Source organism: Narcine bancroftii, chromosome 9 (assembly GCF_036971445.1).
Source record: "Narcine bancroftii isolate sNarBan1 chromosome 9, sNarBan1.hap1, whole genome shotgun sequence".
In the NCBI taxonomy this organism is placed as follows: domain Eukaryota; kingdom Metazoa; phylum Chordata; class Chondrichthyes; order Torpediniformes; family Narcinidae; genus Narcine; species Narcine bancroftii.
The window spans coordinates 110,498,784-110,518,698 of record NC_091477.1 but is presented as its reverse complement, the minus strand read 5'-3'; the positions used below and the strand labels follow the sequence as shown (position 1 = coordinate 110,518,698).

The 19,915-nt window shown below is 41.1% G+C and overlaps 1 protein-coding gene across 4 annotated transcripts in view; it reads right to left on the bottom strand.

Annotated features, from left to right (window-relative positions):
• The window catches only part of rhbdd1 (rhomboid domain containing 1), a 57,642-nt gene that overhangs the window by 30,513 nt on the left and 7,214 nt on the right, over nt 1-19,915 (bottom strand). For 3 of the 4 annotated variants that reach the window (XM_069897290.1, XM_069897289.1, XM_069897291.1), the window contains exons 2-4: nt 9,268-9,807; nt 4,945-5,077; nt 2,065-2,147 (exon numbers count right to left, since the gene is read on the bottom strand). In XM_069897290.1, the coding sequence (XP_069753391.1) occupies nt 2,065-2,147; nt 4,945-5,077; nt 9,268-9,700 (649 nt within the window). In that variant the 5' untranslated portion in view covers nt 9,701-9,807. The remainder of the gene's footprint in view (nt 1-2,064; nt 2,148-4,944; nt 5,078-9,267; nt 9,808-19,915) is intronic. The other variant, XM_069897293.1, reaches the window with a different exon arrangement.

Below are 19,915 nucleotides of genomic sequence, written 5' to 3'. Positions count from 1 at the left end.
CACTGGGCTCCAGGTCTTCAAGGCTGAGGTAAATGGAACCTTCTGGGGGGTGTATCCTTGAAAAGCATCAGACCCAGACAGTTGGCCTTAAAATCTATGCATATGAACTAGCTGAAGTTTTGTGGACATTTTCAAACTTTTGCTAAAACAGCCAGAGATCCCCACCTGCTTCAACAGGGTATTCTCTGGATCCTTGACTTCCTCATTAACAGACCACAATCCATGCAGATTGGAAACATCACCTCCTCCTGTCTGACCATCAACATAGGGGCATCCCAAGGCTGTGTGCCTAGTCCCCTGCTCTATACCAGCATAGTCAAGTTCAGCTCCAACAATCTACAAATTCACTGATGACATTTTCATTGTTAGCCGAGAAAATAGAGATGAGTCAGACAGAATGCAGGATAGAGATCAAGAATCTGGTTGGGTAGTGCCAGAAGAACAATTTTGCTCTCAATGTCACCATGACCAAGGAGCTTTTTGTTAATTTTAGGAAGGAGAGGCCAAAGGATCATACACCTGTCTGCATTGATGGGAAGGAGGTGGGAAGGAGGTAGAGCAAGTCAGAACCTTCATGTTCAAGGGAGCCCATATTTCAGAAGACCTTTCTTGGAGCCAGCACATCAACCCTTCTAATTTCTAAAGAGTCTGAGAAGATTTGGCATGCTGCCAGATTCTCTATTCTACAAATGCACAGTGGAGAGTACATTGATTGGTTGCATCACAGTCAGGTTTGGCAATTCAAGTGTCCAGGAACATTCAAGGCTTCAGAATGTGGTAAAACATGGTCAGATCCATTAAAGATCTGGGCATCTTGGATGGAATACCTGTACTACTCAGTGATTCTGCCTGATAGATGATACATCAACTCCTTAAAACAAACTGGAATGGAAGAATATGGGTAAACACAAAGACTATAGCTGATGGAAAACTAGACCAACACACAAAATACTGAAAGAACCCAGTGGGTTAGATGGCATCCATGGAAGGAAATGGATGGTCAATGTTTCATGACATAATCCTTTATCAACAATAGGAAGAAAGAGGCAAAAGCTCCAATAAAAGGGTGGGGGTGAGGGGGATGAGCATAGGCTTGCTGGAAGCCATGTGACAGAGACAAGTAGTCAAGAAGGACACGTGGTTGTGGAACTGAAACTGGGTGACAACATAGTCATAGAACTTGATAGCAGCAGGGATTATGGAGGGAGAGCACTGAGAGACTCCCACAGAATTCTCATTGGCAGAGTTAACATATTCCACCCTTGTTATTGCCCCTTTCTTGGGATATCTTTCAGATTTATTGTCAGTGTACAAACATGATATCATGTACAATCCTGAGATTCTTTTCTCTGCAGGCAGGGCAAAATTACTACCTCAATGTACATTTGTAAACAAATACAGGGAGATAATTATGCTTTCTGTAGAAGATGAAAAACCACCTAGAGCTTTGAATTTGGGTATGATTAACACAAAATATATTGTGCTGGACAGCATTAAGAGTTGACACAGTAGCACCTCACAAAAATCAATGAGCATGCATAGTTACCACTAAAAGTGACCTATTTAGTGATTTGCTTGCCCTCCTACTCAAGCAGAGAGAACTGGAGTGCAGTTAAGAAGAAGGGTATTCAAATCCGGCACTTCTGGTGAACATAAATGCACTAATATCTCAGGCACTGGGTCTTGTTGGAACCTGAATACAATTGGAAGAATAGTAAGGTTGGTAAAGACAGCCCGGGAATGAAGCACACAGTCTGATATTTCTCAAAGTCCATTTAGTTTCAAAATGGAAAGTAAAGTGAACATGGATGCTCAATTCTGTAATGACTAATTATAGTCACCAACAAATTTTTAAATATTTTCTCTAAAAAGGTACTGCATTTTTGCTCGGTTTCTTTATTGTTATCTAGTGTAGTCTTTGCTGATCTTGGGTTGCAATAATATGCACAACATAATTTGGGACAGTACCACAGAATAATCTAAAGAGTACAAAATGCATTTGGGTAAAAGGTTATGAAACAGAGAATTGTACTTTGTGACCAAGGAAGGAGGATTGCTGCCTACCTCCTTCCATCAATTTCTTCAAGGGTCCTTTGATGTACATTAGCCCAACAATAATACCAGAAAGATGTCCAACAAAAGATGACCTAGGGGAAAAAAAAATCATATTCTTACCATAAGTCTTAGATTGAAACTTATTGAATACTGCCTGGTCTTTCTGCAGAGCTGTTACTCTAGTAATTTCAATTATATTTCTTTGTTTACTCATTTTAAAAATTGAGCCAGTTCAAAATGATTTCTCTCTCTCTCTCTCTTTGAATATCTTTCAATAATTTATTGCCACAAGGACATGGATGCAACAGGTGGCTAGCAGTACGTATTATTGTGTAACTACAAAAAAGTTAATTGAAATATAGGTTTATGTAATTAAAAACACAATGATCCAAAACCAAAAGAGTGTATCACCATTCAATTATCTACCTTAGCCAGGGCTGGATTAAGGCCAACTGATGCCCTAAGCACAGCCCAGCAATGGTTCTCCCTCAACTGTTCCATTGTCTAACTGACAAAACATGAAGACTCAATAAATGTTGAAAGTGAAAAAATAGATTAAAAATTCAGTTTTCTTCCAGGCCAGACCCCACAACTATATTAAATATAACCTGATTTACATATTTTTTTCCATTTATTGTGGGGCTCCCCCTTTTTGAGGGGGCCTAGTTCCGCTGTAGCATGGCACTGGAAAAAACACTGAGGTGCCCCCCCCTCCCTTGGTCCCCTAAGCACTTGTAATTTTGCTTAATGTTAATCTAGGGCCTGACCTTAGCAGATTTTATTTGCAGCCACACTTCTCTTTTTGTAGCTACATACAGTAAAACCTCTGATATCCAGCTCCTATGGGGATTGATAGATGCCAGATAAATGAATTTTCCTGTTGCTTAAGATTGCCTGTTGTGTGATTGGTGAACTAATAGCGAGGCGTGCCAATTTTAAACCTATAGTTTTTACTTATTTATTTTCTGCTATTTCTTTTTGCCAGTTGCTTGAATCCAGATAACAGGGGTTTGTTTTCACAATAACTTGATTACTGATGTCTGGAAAGTACTCCAAACTTTGTGCTAAATTTGGACAAATGTTTTTGTTTTAAATTCAAAACACACCATATTATTTATTCATCTTCAGCCTGGATTAACAGAATATTAGCAGTTATATCTGACACCACACTAAAAGAAATATGAGTAAAATATCAGCAACCAATGCAATTAGATTATATCCATCAAGAAGTACATCAGACTTATCTAAAATGGACGAAGAAATTGGCTCACTTTAAACCCTTCAATCATAGCCTTTCAATTAGTTTTTTTTTGCTGTATTCCTTGCAAGCTGCACACTTTTATTAGTTTGTAGGGCACACTCCAGATATGTACCCAAGGCCCAATAACCTCTACATAATCATGCAAAGTTCGGGTGGGTGAGAAACACTGCTATGTCCTTTAAAATACAGTGTTCCAGCTCCAGATTTCCCCAAAGCCCAAGGCAGAGACCAGAAACTTCTTATGGAAAACTTAAAGATCATCTATGCTTTTTCACCTAACAGGACAATAACACAGACCTTGGAAACTTGATGGCTGAACAATTCTCTTGGCTGAGCAAAAGAATCTCAAGATTGTATGTGATGACCAAAGGACCTGCTCACACTAACCATTCCAGACACTCATATTTATGAAGCAACATTTATATATTTATTTGTATAGATGAAATACTGGTCTTGCATATGTATTGTTTGCCTGTATGTGTGTTGTCTGCTTGTTTTGCACTGATGACCAGAGAATGCTATTTCATTGGGTTGTAGTTGTACAATCAGATGACAACAAACTTGACGTGCCGTTATGTATTTACTCTGACAATATATCTGAAATAAATAAATACATTTACTAATTGGCAAGATATATTGTGGATCACTTAATCAACATGACTTTTGAGAAATGTTCATTTTTATTTTGATTTCAACAACTATGGTATCTGTTGGTCCTGCCCTCATTAGAATCTCAAAGCAATAGAAAGGAAAATTCCACTGCAGAGTCAAAGCTTTCTCACATACAGATAAACGCAGTATCTCTGTTCCTCAAGATACTCTCCTGTTGCTTCTTACAATGTTCCATCATTTCTTAAACTCTGTTATGACCTAGTTTTCCGATTTATTGTCAGAGCTCATACATGACATCACATACAACCCTGACATTCTTTTTCCTGCAGGTGAGGCAGAATTACCACTTAAATGGTAGTGCAAACAAAAACTGTTCTCGGGATGCACGTTAACAAAAATATAAACAAACTGACTGTCCAACACAAAGATGTAACAAAATCAATGAAGTGCAAAGGTAAGGGTCCTTAAATGGGTTCCTGATTGAGTTAGTAGTTGAGGAATCTAATGATGGAGGTAACAGCTGTTCCTGAACCTGGTGGTGTGAGTCTTGTGGCACCTGTCCCTCTTTCCAGATGGTAGCAGTGAGAACAGAGCACGTGCTGGGTGGTGTGGATCCTTGATGATTGCTGCTGCTCTCTGATGGCAGCATTCCCTATAGATGTTCTCTATGGTGGGGAGAGTTTTGCCTGTGATGGCCTGGGCTGCGTCCACTACATTTTACAAGGCCTTAGACTGCAGGATATTATCCCCATACCAGATTGTGATTCAGCTGGTCAGCACACTTTCCACCACATATCTGTAGAAACCTGCTATGGTTTCTGATCCAGATTAAACACAAACATCCTTTAATGAATTCTGATAACAAATGTAAAAACAAAATGGGGCTACACTGATTGTGAAGACATTTCCAAAAATAATTTGGTAAATATCTAATTTTCTGGGATTGCAGTAATCCCTTCTGTAGTTAATGTTAATACATATACTGTAACTCAATGCACCTCAGGTTTTGCACGTACCTTGGGGCAATTAGATGAATTGCGACCAACTCAGCCCAGCATGCATACTGCTCCCTCACTGGGATGCCCATCACATAGGTGATACCTCCTGGATTATAATAGCCATTCACAACTTTCAGAGCAAATAAAACACCTAAAATAAAATCATTTAAAAAAAAAGTCAAGCTTTCTTCCAAATGAATACACACTTTAGCTTCTACACATTTCACAAGTACTTTGATGATTTTAAACAATTTATACCCCAAAGTCTGTGTCATACAACATCCAGAAAGAGTGGCCAGGCCTGCATCTTGCCAGAAGAGAGTAGCAGAAGAGTGAGACATTTTTTAAAAAAAATTCACCTCCTCCCAATTAATAGCCTTCACATTGAGCCTTTGACAGCCAATTGAATTGGAGAACCACTGTGCATTGATTTAGTAATAAATACAAGCTCCCTAACCAGCACTGCTCTTGTACATCAATATAATGGAAATATTCAAATCAGTTTTTGTAGGAATTTTAATACAGTGCTCCTCTTCCATTTCAAAATCTACACTAAGATAGGGTGACAATTGAGATATCAGAGGTGGAAATCTGAGGACAAGGTTACAGTAACATTAGCATTCTCTTGTCACAAAATTAAAATCTATTTGACAAGCATGGCTCAATCTTTTGCAATCCAGCTAATCAATTGCAATTTGATTGAATGCTCAGTCACTCTAATCTGTACAAGAGATTCTAATAAGCTTCTCAGAACAGAAGTCAGAGCAAAAACGTGTTGGAGAAACTCAGCAGGCCATGCAGCATCTGTGGAAAGCAAAAGGCAGTTGACATGAACAGCCTGACCCCTCTTCAAATGTCATACCTGAACAAAGACTCAGGCCCAAATTTATGTTTCTTTATATTTGGGCTAATAGACTTATGATCTCACTGTGGGAGAAACCCATGTTCCATTCTGACCTTGTACTGTCTATGTGGAATGTGCTCCTTGCCTTGCGACCATGTGTCTTCTGTTGCTTTTGTTTCCTCTCACATCCCAAAGGACTCCACATTTGTAGACTAATTGGTGGCTTTAGTGCCTCTATTGAATAGGTAAGTAGTTGGAATGTGCTAGTATAGGTGTGGTGGAGGGAGAAAGAGTTAATCAGAATGTTGGAATAACATGGGATTTACGTAGGATTCGTACGAATGGGTGACTGTCGACACCAATTCAGTGGGTTAAAGGACCCATTTCCGTGATGCACTTCTCTTATGTATCTATGTATTTCCACTTACAGTTCGAAAAGAGCTTCCTCCCTGACAGCAGTCAAAACAGGATTTGCCTGGGCATTCTCCGGGAAGTTTGTTTTCATTGCTCATCAACCTAAACTAGTGGGAACATTGTGATCTTACAACCGTCAACGGCACCCTGGCCCTAGTCTGCACCGTGGATTCTAAACGGGACTGGTGATGCCTGACTCATTTGCAGCAGCAGAACCTAATAAAGTGAATGTGAGGTACTGGCTGCCAGGAAAAAGTTGAGGCAGTTTTCGTTGTTGAGTACTATATGCGTGGAATTGATTAAACAAAAGAGCAGATCTTATAGAAACATATAACACTGTGAAAGGAATATAGAAGACATAGACAGGGAAACTGTTTCCACTAATGAACAAGTCTCCCTTCCACCCCCCCCCCCCCCCAAAATCGATGTGATCTAGCTGGATTGTTGTCGGAAGAGCATGTGCAAAATCATTGAGGACCTCTTCCACCCTGCACACAGCTTCTTTCAGCTACTCCCATCAGGAAAGAGATAGAGGAGTATCAGAACCAGCACCAACAGGCTGAGGAACAGCTTCTTCCCACAGGCGGTGAGAATACTGAACGACCAAAGGAACTGCTCACACTATCTGAGACTCTCATATTCATGAAACAATATTTATTTGTATAGATGAATACTTGTTCTGCATACATATTGTTTGTCTGTATATGTGTGTTATATCTGGTTGCACATCTGCCTGATTTGCACTGAAGACCAGAGAACACTGTTTTGTCAGGTTGTACTTGTACAATCAGATGACAAATAACTTGACTAAACTGTGACATTGCTTCAAGATTCAGAGGAGAAGGTATAGGATGGAGATTGAAGGTGGAGTAGAGGCTGCCTCATTTAAATATAGTTAAGACTTTTTTTTGTTTACACAATTTTTGCATGGTAGGAGGAACTAAGAATTATGGGGAAAAGTCAAGTAGGTGAAGCTGAGTCCATGGCCAGATCATTCATGATCTTACTAAATGGTGGAGCAGGCTCAACGGGTTAGATGTTCTATTTGTCAGGTTCATGTTTTTTAATGTGTTCAAAAGTTGAAAAAAAATTAAACAGGATCCACATGTTACTGAACGTTTGTGAATGTCAACTGCATTGACAAACATTTGAAGGCTTTGTGACAGGTGGTGAAACTGGGGGCAGGGCTGAGCAAGCTGTCAAAGCCATTCGTGACTGCAGCAGGCATCTGTACTAAGACACCCTAGTGCTGCATTCCACCACGATGAAGTGCTGCGAAGATGGTTTCTGGTGAAAAACCACGGGGTTTGCTGAGAAGGGTGTAGCCAATGTGGTACCATCCAATAGGACTATGATAAGTAGAGTTCCGGCCCAGTATTTTTATTGTAATGCTTTCTGCTTTTTTTTTTAAACTGGATTTCCCTTGTCTTTTCTATTTGCATTTTTAAGTTTACATTGCAGGTACAAGGATGGCCTAAATGGAGTGGGTTGGTAGGTCTTGTCAGAAAGCCATTTATAAGTCCACTATAACGTAAAATCTGTGGGTCACACATAGGCCAGACTAGATGAGCATGGCAAATTTCCTTCCCTGAAGGATGTTAGCGAACTAGATCTTTTTTTTTTTAAAAAGGCAGACAAGTGGCACCATTATTGCCAATAGTTTTTTTTTTAAATTCCAGATTTATTTAATTGTATTAATTCAAATACCCATATCTTCTGGCGATTTAATATTAATGCTCCAAGCCTCTTGACATAAGTGCAGTAATCTAACGCACTAAGCAAAACAATTATTTTAGCTTTACATCTACTGATCTCCCAGCATTAGGTTTGCAGCTTTGGTTTTTAGTGGCATGCACTGGTTGCATTGAATTTAGACTCAGACAGCATAGAATATGTCCTATAGCCCAACTCGACCATGCTGAGCAAATTAGCATTCTGGGCTAGACCCATTTGCTTGCATTTGTGCCATATCCTTCTAAGCCTCTCCTATTTATAAATCTGTTCAGATGTCTCATCAACATTGTAATTGTGTTCACTTCTATAGTTCTGGCAGCTCATTTAGAGATAAGGACCACCCTTTGAGCTAAAAAGTTGCTTCTCAAGTCTCTCTTAAATCTCTCCCCTTTCACCTTAAACATATGCCCTCTAGTTCTTGAAACTGTTCTAGAAATCTGAGAACATAGCCCCTTTCACATTGGCATTTGAAAGTGAGAATTAACTGGCAATTTACCAGGTTAACTGCCAGTGTGAAGGCTCCCAACCCGGTTTGGGGGGGGGGGGGGGGGGGGGGGTGGGGTGTGGTTCCAAATCTCTCTGGGAATTAACCACCTAGGGAAGTAGTATCAAATCCAATCCATTTCGACTGGGCTCCAATGTGACCAGGCGAACCGGTATGCTTGGTCCCATTAGCGATGAACTGATGACGTTCTTGCATGTGTGGGAGGTTCTTAAAGAGGCAAGGAATGGAAAGAACAAAAAAGTGAGATCACAGCAGGGAACACTGTTAACTAGCATATGGAAAGAGTGCAGAATGAGAACAACAACAGAAACTTGTCAGAATGACTACAAACAGTCCACATGCTGTTCATCAAATTGAACATTTGTGATATGGAGTAAAATCTTCAATTACTTCTGGCAGTTCTGATGGTTGGGTGGCAAGATACCATTTTTTAAGCGTATTTCATTGTTGGTGCGACTTTCCCACACTCACTAGAAATTGTGCACATATTGTCGGGGCGACTATCCCATGCTCGTATGTGTTTTAGACCCACTACCTTACTACTTTCCCACGCTTGCTATAAATTGTGCACGTATGTTTTATTCCCGCTACCACTTTCCCATACTTGTTATAAACTGTATGTTTGTGCATTATCCCTGATACTATTTTCCCCACGCGTGTTTTTAAAAAAAATAATCATTTACTGTAAAACTGCATTCAGAGTCCTAGCTTTTGAGACCCATCGAATGAATCTGCTTTCTCACTTGTATCACCTACACACACACCCCTACACCCCCCACTAAAGGTTTTCCTGCACTGATATTTCAGATTGATGAATGCAAATTCAACCAATTAACTCCCTTACCTGAGAAGCCAACTGCACATTGTATTTTGTACAATTCGTCATGCATCAGTTCTGCAAGGATTGTTTCCAGCACCAAGTAGGTAACGCCAGTTAATACTGAGAATACAGACAACATGTAGGCAAACCAATTGCTGCCAAGTCTTTGTTCCAATCGAATTCCTTTGTACAGCATTGAGACCATGTTGAAATATAGGTGCCAGTCATCCGCATGGTGAAATGGTGAGTAGAAAAGACGTTTCCAATCTTGTCTGTTCCACGTTTCATGCACATTGATGCAAACATTCATTAATGGCTTTATCGGTGATAAGAATAGAAAGATATTCAGTGCCATTGTTAGCAGTGTGACAGGTGGGATATTATCAAATCCTACTTGAAATAGCTGGCTTATTAATAGAAAGAGTCCCAGATTCCCTCCACGTCTTCTTGAATACATGATTTCCACCACTCAGTGAACACGCAGTTTGATTACTGTTTAAAGTTCTGTCAATTAGCCTAGACTGTACTCAGTAATAACGCTCACTGCCAATTGGTCAAATTTACCTGTAATTACAATAACACACATACAAGTTAAACTACACACATTAATGGAAAATTTGATGTAGAAATTAAAGGACATTTGAAATTTCATGTTAGAAAGACATTGGCAAAAAAAAACAATTCTGCTCAACTCAATCCTGACATTTGGTACCATTACATACTTGGATGCAGTGCTTAAATGTGGGATTAGGCCAAATTGCTCTTTTCCAAACAGTTAGGCCAAATGATCTCCTGACATAAATTTTCCATGATTATAATGATGGAAACAATCAATGGGCTTTCCAGATATTTATCTTTTCAACATCCAATGCAAAGAAAAATAACATTCAACTAAAAATTACAATTAATCTTTGATACCACTGTGCAAAATTTATTATTAGTTTATAAGTCAACTTTCATTATTAGTGCCTAAGCCATCTGATTAAATAGGGAGGTATATTGATAGATGAAATAACCCCAGGGGTAACAGTTCATGATAGGTGGGAAACAGGAGATGGTATCCATCTGAAGCAAATATTCAACATTTGTGAGTGGAAGAAATTCCATGTGGAACAAAAATAAAAACATAAATGTTACACAGAATTAATATGTACAAATTTTTTTCACTAAAAGATTCAATTGTAATCAATGAGCATTTATAAAACATTTTTATTTTTCAATTTACACCCAGTTTTATTTTTTTGTTCTTAAAATTCATTCAAGATACTTTTCACTTTAAAGATATATCAGACACATACACAGGTTGAACCTCTCTTAACCGGCGCTCTGTGGTCCGGCACGTTTGAATCTGCTCCCTTTAGTACAAACTTCTTACAGACAGCGCAGGATTCAAACACAGTCTGATCGCTGGTGCTGTAAAGGCTTTGCGCTAACTGCTATGCTAACTACGCAGCCCTACAGTATTATTTCCTGTTTAAAACTTTGCTCTACCTTTGATATGTTTACATTGGGGGTTCCCTGAGGGATCAATTTCTGTTTTCCAGCATTTTCTGTAGTCCAGCAATGGCCAGCCCCAATGTTGCTGGATTAAAGAGGTACAACAAATTAGAAAACAGGGAAATTACAGTTCCAAAAGATCTCAAGGAAGAATGGTATGTGAATTTGATGCCATTAATTCATTTTAAAAAAAGATTCAAACATTTAATGGACATCTAAAATTGCTGAGGAAATGCTGGAACCATAGCAGATGTGGAGCATTCTATACTCCTACCCACTCCATCATCATTACCTTTTGTACACAAGACAGAAGCAAATCCTTCCCTTTTAAAATAACACCATTAAAATGGACTGTAAAATGTGGTGCAAGTGTTTTAAACAAAGTTCATTTAAATATTATTGATGCAATATATCAATTCACATTGTTTTACAAGAGACTAATTATATACCATTTCCTGCAATTTTTGCTGTGAAGTCTTGAATATTTTGTTGTGCAAGAAACATCTCTTCAAAATGTTTTGCAGTCAGTGCCTGTGTACATGCAGAGAGTAACAGAAGAGTTCTGGCTTTCTGCTGCATAACAAAAGGTCCATTTAAATATGATATGAGTATAATGATTGAACTTTGGGGGACATCCGATGCGCTCTAGTATTTGTCAAAGCCCTTTCCTGCTCACGGTGTCGAAAGCTTTGGTGAGGTCAACAAAGGTGATGTAGAGTCCTTTGTTTTGTTCTCTGCATTTTTCTTGGAGCTGTCTGAGGGCAAAGACCATGTCAGTAGTTCCTCTGTTTGCGCGAAAGCCGCACTGTGATTCTGGGAGAATATTCTCGGCGACACTAGGTATTATTCTATTTAGTAGAATCCTAGCGAAGATTTTGCCTGCAATGGAGAGCAACGTGATTCCCCTGTAGTTTGAGCAGTCTGATTTCTCGCCTTTGTTTTCGTACAGGGTGATGATGGTGGCATCACGAAGATCCTGAGGCAGTTTACCTTGGTCCCAACAAAGCTTGAAAAACTCATGCAGTTTGGCATGCAGAGTTTTGCCGCCAGCCTTCCAGACTTCTGGGGGGATTCCATCCATACCTGCTGCTTTGCCACTTTTCAGTTGTTCGATTGCCTTATATGTCTTATATGTCTCATCCAGGGTGGGATTATCCAACTGCACGAAAACCAACAAGGTCGGGTCAGATACAGCAATGAGCTCTCTGAACCCTTCTCCATTAACAATGGCGTGAAGCAAGGCTGTGTTCTGGCACCAACCCTCTTTTCAATCTTCTTCAGCATGATGCTGAACCAAGCCATGAAAGACCCCAACAATGAAGACGCTGTTTACATCCGGTACCGCACGGATGGCAGTCTCTTCAATCTGAGGCGCCTGCAAGCTCACACCAAGACACAAGAGAAACTTGTCCGTGAACTACTCTTTGCAGACGATGCCGCTTTAGTTGCCCATTCAGAGCCAGCTCTTCAGCGCTTGACGTCCTGCTTTGCGGAAACTGCCAAAATGTTTGGCCTGGAAGTCAGCCTGAAGAAAACTGAGGTCCTCCATCAGCCAGCTCCCCACCATGATTACCAGCCCCCCCACATCTCCATCGGGCACACAAAACTCAAAACGGTCAACCAGTTTACCTATTTCGGCTGCACCATTTCATCAGATGCAAGGATCGACAATGAGATAGACAACAGACTCGCCAAGGCAAATAGCGCCTTTGGAAGACTACACAAAAGAGTCTGGAAAAACAACCAACTGAAAAACCTCACAAAGATAAGCGTATACAGAGCCGTTGTCATACCCACACTCCTGTTCGGCTCCGAATCATGGGTCCTCTACCGGCACCACCTACGGCTCCTAGAACGCTTCCACCAGCGTTGTCTCCGCTCCATCCTCAACATCCATTGGAGCGCTTACATCCCTAACGTCGAAGTACTCGAGATGGCAGAGGTCGACAGCATCGAGTCCACGCTGCTGAAGATCCAGCTGCGCTGGATGGGTCACGTCTCCAGAATGGAGGACCATCGCCTTCCCAAGATCGTGTTATATGGCGAGCTCTCCACTGGCCACCGTGACAGAGGTGCACCAAAGAAAAGGTACAAGGACTGCCTAAAGAAATCTCTTGGTGCCTGCCACATTGACCACCGCCAGTGGGCTGATATCGCCTCAAACCGTGCATCTTGGCGCCTCACAGTTTGGCGGGCAGCAACCTCCTTTGAAGAAGACCGCAGAGCCAACCTCACTGACAAAAGGCAAAGGAGGAAAAACCCAACACCCATCCCCAACCAACCAATTTTCCCCTGCAACCGCTGCAATCGTGTCTGCCTGTCCCGCATCGGACTTGTCAGCCACAAACGAGTCTGCAGCTGACGTGGACTTTTTACCCCCTCCATAAATCTTCGTCCGCGAAGCCAAGCCAAAGAAGAAGAAGTATAATGATAATCTCATCACAATTACTACATCTTCAATACCTCACCAGGCAACCATTGTCAATAGTTGTGGATAGATTATGGGAAGTTCAAACACAGTACACAGCCAGAGTCTGCCATTGACCAAGTCTGTGAAATTGCATTATTAGAAAATTAAGCAACAATCGTTTAGTCCATGGACTTGTCCAAATCTTGATGCATCTATAAATGGGTACTTCGAATGGTGTACTTAGTAGGAAACTGATTTTTGTACTATCTTAAGAATTATACACAATATGCAAGGATACAACATCAGTACTTTTTCATTTAATTTAGAGATACAGCACAGCAACAGGCCTTTCCGGCTCACAGACCTATGCTGTCCAAATACACCCAATTAACCCAACAACCCCATAAGTTTTTGTAACGTGGGAGGAAACTTAAAGCGCCCAGAGGGACCCCATGCAGACACAAGAAGAACCTACAAACTCCTTACAGACAGCGCCAGATTCTAACCTGGGTCACTGATGGTTTAATAGCATTGTGCTAACTGCTACGCTAACCAAAATTAATTATTTTGAAACAGCAACATTAATATTGGTTACTTATTCTGAGTTACAATTTACAATGATACGTGTACCTCATATTACACAAAATCTTTATATAATATAGCAAAATCTTTTCAACAGTCTTTCTTCTTTTGCTATGTCTTGTTAATAATTATTTTTGTACCTTAATAAATGAAATTCTGCACACAGTTGTTTACAGGAATCATCTCCTTTGCTATGGCATATTATATTCCAAACTATTTTAAAATGTTTTTGAATTCTGTACTGTGTTACATGATGCAAAAATTTAATTTTGCTTCCTTGAAGTACAGGTATTATGCTCAGATATTCATGGATTAAGTGGATGGGGACTTTGAACATGCAACAATAAACTTCTTCAGGAACTCAATCATGGACTATAGAAGGTTCTTTTGTTTAAAATAACTATTAGGACTAGACCAGCCATGACAAGGATACATTTGGATACTGTTACGCCAAAGGATAAACAGATGTTTTAAAATGAGGAATGTTAGATCATTATTTGAACAAAGCTCCCATTCTGGAGAGAGGATGACAAGCAACTTGCTTGTAGTGCACGGAATGCAATTTTGCCTTAAAATGGATGTCTTGGGTCATTGTTTAAAGCTACCCCTGTTTTGATCAGCGTGCCTAGATTAAGTAACAAACCAAAAACACTAGGCAAATTGTTCATTTTCTGCAAGAGACTTCCTAAGTCATGCCTCCACCTCCAAATGTACAAATATTAAGAATATCCTTCAGGCAAGCTAAATGCCTTGACCGAGCCTGCCACGTGCTTGCATATTTCAACAACTTAAAAATAAATTAATTCATGAAAAAAAAAGAATTCCATGAATAATCATCTGCTTTTTCTTTGCTGTGCATGAAATGATTTGTGTCAAGCATGCAGGCAATTTCAGAAATGTATCCACTGTATACCTGCTTCTGTCTTCGATATCCAAAATGTCAGCTTCATTGTTGCGAGGCTAAGGCATAATGTTCTAAAGTAGAATCTTTTTCAAATATTGATCCTAAAATTCTTGGGTTTACCTGACCACATTTTTAATTGAGAAATCAGTATCGTAGGTACGAGGTGTGGGTGGTCTATACTTGGAATGGGCTGTCAGAGGGCATTGAGTATGTGGGCACAATGATGACATTTGAAAGACATTTGACAGAGTTATGGATAGGAAGGGCTTAGAAAGAAATGGACCAAATGCAGGTAAATGAGTCAGTTGGGCTGCAGGGCCTTTTTATGCTATGACAATATGAACTGACTTTTGATCTTGTCTTCTGTTTGTCACAACAAAGGTTTAGTTCCACCTTTGTTATGTTACCATCTCCCATTCTTGATTCAGTTGCTGAAACCCTGGGTCAGTTTTACTACTTCTATGTTTCACTCTTCCAACCCAGTAACATTATTCACATAGAAAATTCTGCCCTGTGGCAGCTCACTACTAGGCAGGCGAACTGGCCCCGCTTGTAAGCCACGCGGCGGGGCAGTCGGCCAAAAAGATTTTCCCTTCCTCCCAGCACAGGGCTCAAAAGCCCGTGCCGGGAGACCACGTGACACTCGGGTAACGTCAGCGTCCTCCAGTGCAGTTCTCAGCCAGGTTCAGGCTGGGAGTATAAGTGCAGCCCAGCAGCCTGCAATAAACTAGTCTGCTCACTGAGCTCAACCCGTCTGGTTGTGTGTGTTCTTTCAGGAGCCGTGTCGCTGCCACTACAGCCCCATCTTTGTGACCTTCAGTTGTAATGCACTGGCACCCTATTGGTGGTATGCTTTGAATTTAAAGTATTATAAGGGAAATCATTTCAATTTTCATGTAAATTTTCAATATCAAATATAGCATACACATTCTGGGTTGGGATAAAAAGGTTGGTCAGAAATTGAGACAGAAGTTAATTATATTTCATAAACTTATTTTTCAACAGCCAACACTGGAAAGTAAAACAGATATTTCTCCTTCCTGTTTACATTTCTTACAACTAGAAAAATTTGGGGGGGGATTGGTGTCATTTTCAGAAGCCCTCCAATGTAGCCTGCATTTGTACCCTCCCTCATCAGAATGACTATGCCATTTACACCACTGTTGTGCAAATGCTTCTAAGATGCCCCTTTTGCAAGAGGTGCGGTTATTCTACTGCTGGACTACTGTGTACAGCTCTGGACACACATTATAGAACGGATGTGATTGCATTGGAAAAGGAGCAAAAGAAATTCAGATAGGCAAACATTTTTTCTGGGAGTGAAGGAGGTTAAGCAGGGACAAAATTAGGAAAGGGCATAAATAGGACAGACGGAGGATACATTTCCTCATAGCAGAAATATAGATAAGTGGAGAACCAATGTTTAGTGTAAGGAATAAGATATTTAAAGAATAACTTTTTCAAACAGGGGGTGGGGAGTTCATAATCTGGAACAAACTATCTAAATGGGTGTGGAGGTATGAACTCTCACAATATTTCAAACAGTATTTGGAAGAGTACAAGGCCAAGTGCTGGTATGGATAGTTACTTGACAATCAGTATGCACATGGGCCAAATGGCTGTTCTAATGTTGCATGATACTATAGTCCCTTTCACACTGGCAGTTGAATGTGGGTTAAACCTGGGAATTTAACAGTTTACCTGCCAGTGTGACTGCTCTGAACCCAGTAGGGAGGGGTACAAATCTAACCAAGACCGATACAACTAATATGTGGTATCAGAGCCAAGCCATTTACATGTGAACAGGCCACCCACTACTCCGGTTAGCATTAGTGACGTCATTGCATGCATGTGTCATCTTGGTGGGAAACGAGTCAGTCTGGCCAAGTTGTTTGGAGGGAAGGTCAGTGTTTCAATGTATTTAAGGCTAGTGTTCTGTTTTTGAAGGTTTTTAGTGTAGGTATTAGTGTATTATTGACATGACACATGAATGACATGACACGCAGTGTTAGTGTAGTTATATTTCAAAGGTTTTAGTGTAGATATTAGTATTAGTGTGAGTGTAATTTTAGTATGTGTTGTGATAATAGTGGCCAACTGGGGGGACCAAGAGGTGCAAGCGCTCCTCTCGATAAGGGCTGAGGAAGAAATCTTCAAACATTATAACGTGCACCGTTAAGGATGGACCATTATATGAGATGGTTGCCTGTCGGCTCAGGGAACTAGATTTGACACTAGGTCTGTCAGATTTTGAGCGAACTGGTCGGTGGGGTCGTCCTCAGTTTGAACAGTCTGAAGCCCACTACAGTAGGTTTTCCCATTCTCTTTTATAAATTGTGTGCTTATGTTTTATTGTCCGTATACTTTCCGGTGCTCTTATACATTGTACACTTATGTCTTATTAAATTGTGCGTGTATTTTCCCACACTCCTAAATTGTGCGTGTATGTGTTTTATTCCCACTATGATTTCACTGCCCTGCGCATACATCATACATCACTCAGGATGACGCCACTGGAGGTTGGGCCCTTCTTAGCTCCGTGGTACCAGGTATTTAATGTTAAAGGCTGCACAGACCCAGGATTTCATGGTCCAGTGTGAACGGTCCTCCCAATATTTCAACACAGGTCATTTACATGCCAATTTAGTGGGTTGCCAATAAGAAAAGGCCTTGTAGGTCAGTTGCAAACTTGCACCTATCCACCTCGTACTTGAGGGAATAAAGATCCAGCCAACTTAACTTCTCTCTGCAACTCAAGCTGTCCAGTCCCAGCACCATACTGGTGAATATCCTCTGTAACCCTTCCAATTTATTGACGTCATTCCTAAAGCTGGGTGACCCAATCTACAGAGACACAGCTATATCATGAGATCCCAACTTAAGTCCTAGGAACAAATTAATACAATCAATACAAGGTCAGCACCAGGCAATTGGCAGGTGAAGAAAGAAACTAGAAGTGGGAGAAGTGCTCAATGATGTTGATTTCATAAACAGGGTATTACCAATGTTTAATTGGAGCAATAGTTTTCACACAAAGGAACAGATTTCAGATAAGGTGATCAAATGATTTTATTAAGGAACAAATAAGAATAGGTTCTTGGGGAACTGCAGTTCCTTCCCACTTTTATCCATGACACCTTGTGGCCTCCATCATTTTGATAACTTCCAATTCCATGTTCCCAACAGGCTCATCTTTTTCGTGGATATCCACTCTCTATGCACCTGCATCTCCCAGCACTCAGAACCCATTTCTTTCTTCTCGTCCATCTGGTTTCATGTGCCCAACAGCTTCTCCCCATCAGGTTCCTCCTTTCACCAATTACCCCTCCCTCCTACTGTGCAAACTACCAAACATTCTTCTTCCCTGTCAGTCTCAGATGTCGTGACTCAAACCAAAACACTGACACACACATTTTGTGTCCATATACACTGCTTGACTTGGTGATAGCTTCCGGTGTTGATTCTTGTTTCAGTTTCAGCATCTGTCATGCCTTTTGTCTTCAGAGTGCGAAGATTGATGAAAAATTAACAATGGGGTAGCTTTCAAGTTCAAAAATCATGCAGGATTGGCTTTGTTTAAAAATACTATATTTAAGGTTAGGTAATAACATGAACATATATTTTTCTTATTAATAATTTTTTTATATATTAATCTTTTTATATAATTACGTAGTGTGTGTGTGTGTGTGTGTGTGTGTGTGTGTGTGTGTGTGTGTGTGTGTGTGTGTGTAAATATTCCTTGGCTTGGCTTCGCTGATGAAGATTTATGGAGGGGTATGTCCACGTCTGCTGTAGGCTCGTTGGTGACTGACAAGTCCGACGCGGAACAGGCAGGCACGGTTGCAAGGGAAAATTGGTTGGTTGGGGTTAGGTGTTGGGTTTTTCCTCCTTTGTCTTTTGTCAGTGAGGTGGGCTCTGCGGTGCTCTTCAAAGGAGGTTGCTGCCCGCTGAACTGTGAGGCGCCAAGATGCACGGTTTGAGGCGATGTCAGCCCACTGGCGGTGGTCAATGGGGCAGGCACCAAGAGCTTTCTTTAGGCAGTCCTTGTACCTCTTCTTTTGTGCACCTCTGTCTCGGTGGCCAGTGGAGAGCTCGCCATATAACACGATCTTGGGAAGGCGATGGTCCTCCATTCTGGAGACGTGACCTACCCAGCGCAGTTGGATCTTCAGCAGCGTGGATTCGATGCTGTCGGCCTCTGCCATCTCGAGTACTTCGATGTTGGTGATGAAGTTGCTCCAATGAATGTTGAGGATGGAGCGGAGACAACGCTGGTGGAAGCATTCTAGGAGCCATAGGTGATGCCAGTAAAGGACCCATGATTCGGAGCCGAACAGGAGTGTGGGTATGACAACGGCTCTGTATACGCTAATCTTTGTGAGGTTTTTCAGTTGGTTGTTTTTCCAGACTCTTTTGTGTAGTCTTCCAAAGGCGCTATTTGCCTTGGCGAATCTGTTGTCTATCTCGTTGTCAATCCTTGCATCCGATGAAATGGTGCAGCCGAGATAGGTAAACTGGTTGACCGTTTTGAGTTTTGTGTGCCCGATGGAGATGTGGGGGGTCTGGTAGTCATGGTGGGGAGCTGGCTGATGGAGAACCTCAGTTTTCTTCAGGCTGACTTCCAGGCCAAACATTTTGGCAGTTTCCACAAAACAGGACGTCAAGCGCTGAAGAGCTGGCTCTGAATGGGCACCTAAAGCGGCATCGTCTGCAAAGAGTAGTTCACGGACAAATTACTCTTGTGTCTTGGCATGAGCTTGCAGGCGCCTCAGATTGAAGAGACTGCGTAAACAGCGTCTTCATTGTTGAGGTCTTTCATGGCTTGTTTCAGCATCATGCTGAAGAAGATTGAAAAGAGGGTTGGTGCGAGAACACAGCCTTGCTTCACGCCATTGTTAATGGAGAAGGGTTCAGAGAGCTCATTGCTGTATCTGACCCGACCTTGTTGGTTTTCGTGCAGTTGGATAACCATGTTGAGGAACTTTGGGGGGCATCTGAGGCGCTCTAGTATTTGCCAAAGCCCTTTCCTACTCACGGTGTCGAAGGCTTTGGTGAGGTCAACAAAGGTGATGTAGAGTCCTTTGTTTTGTTCTCTGCACTTTTCTTGGAGCTGTCTGAGGGCAAAGACCATGTCAGTAGTTCCTCCGTTTGCGCAAAAGCTGCACTGTGATTCTGGGAGAACATTTTTGGCGACACTAGGTATTATTCTATCTAGGAGAATCCTAGCGAAGATTTTGCTTGCAATGGAGAGCAGCGTGATTCCCCTGTAGTTTGAGCAG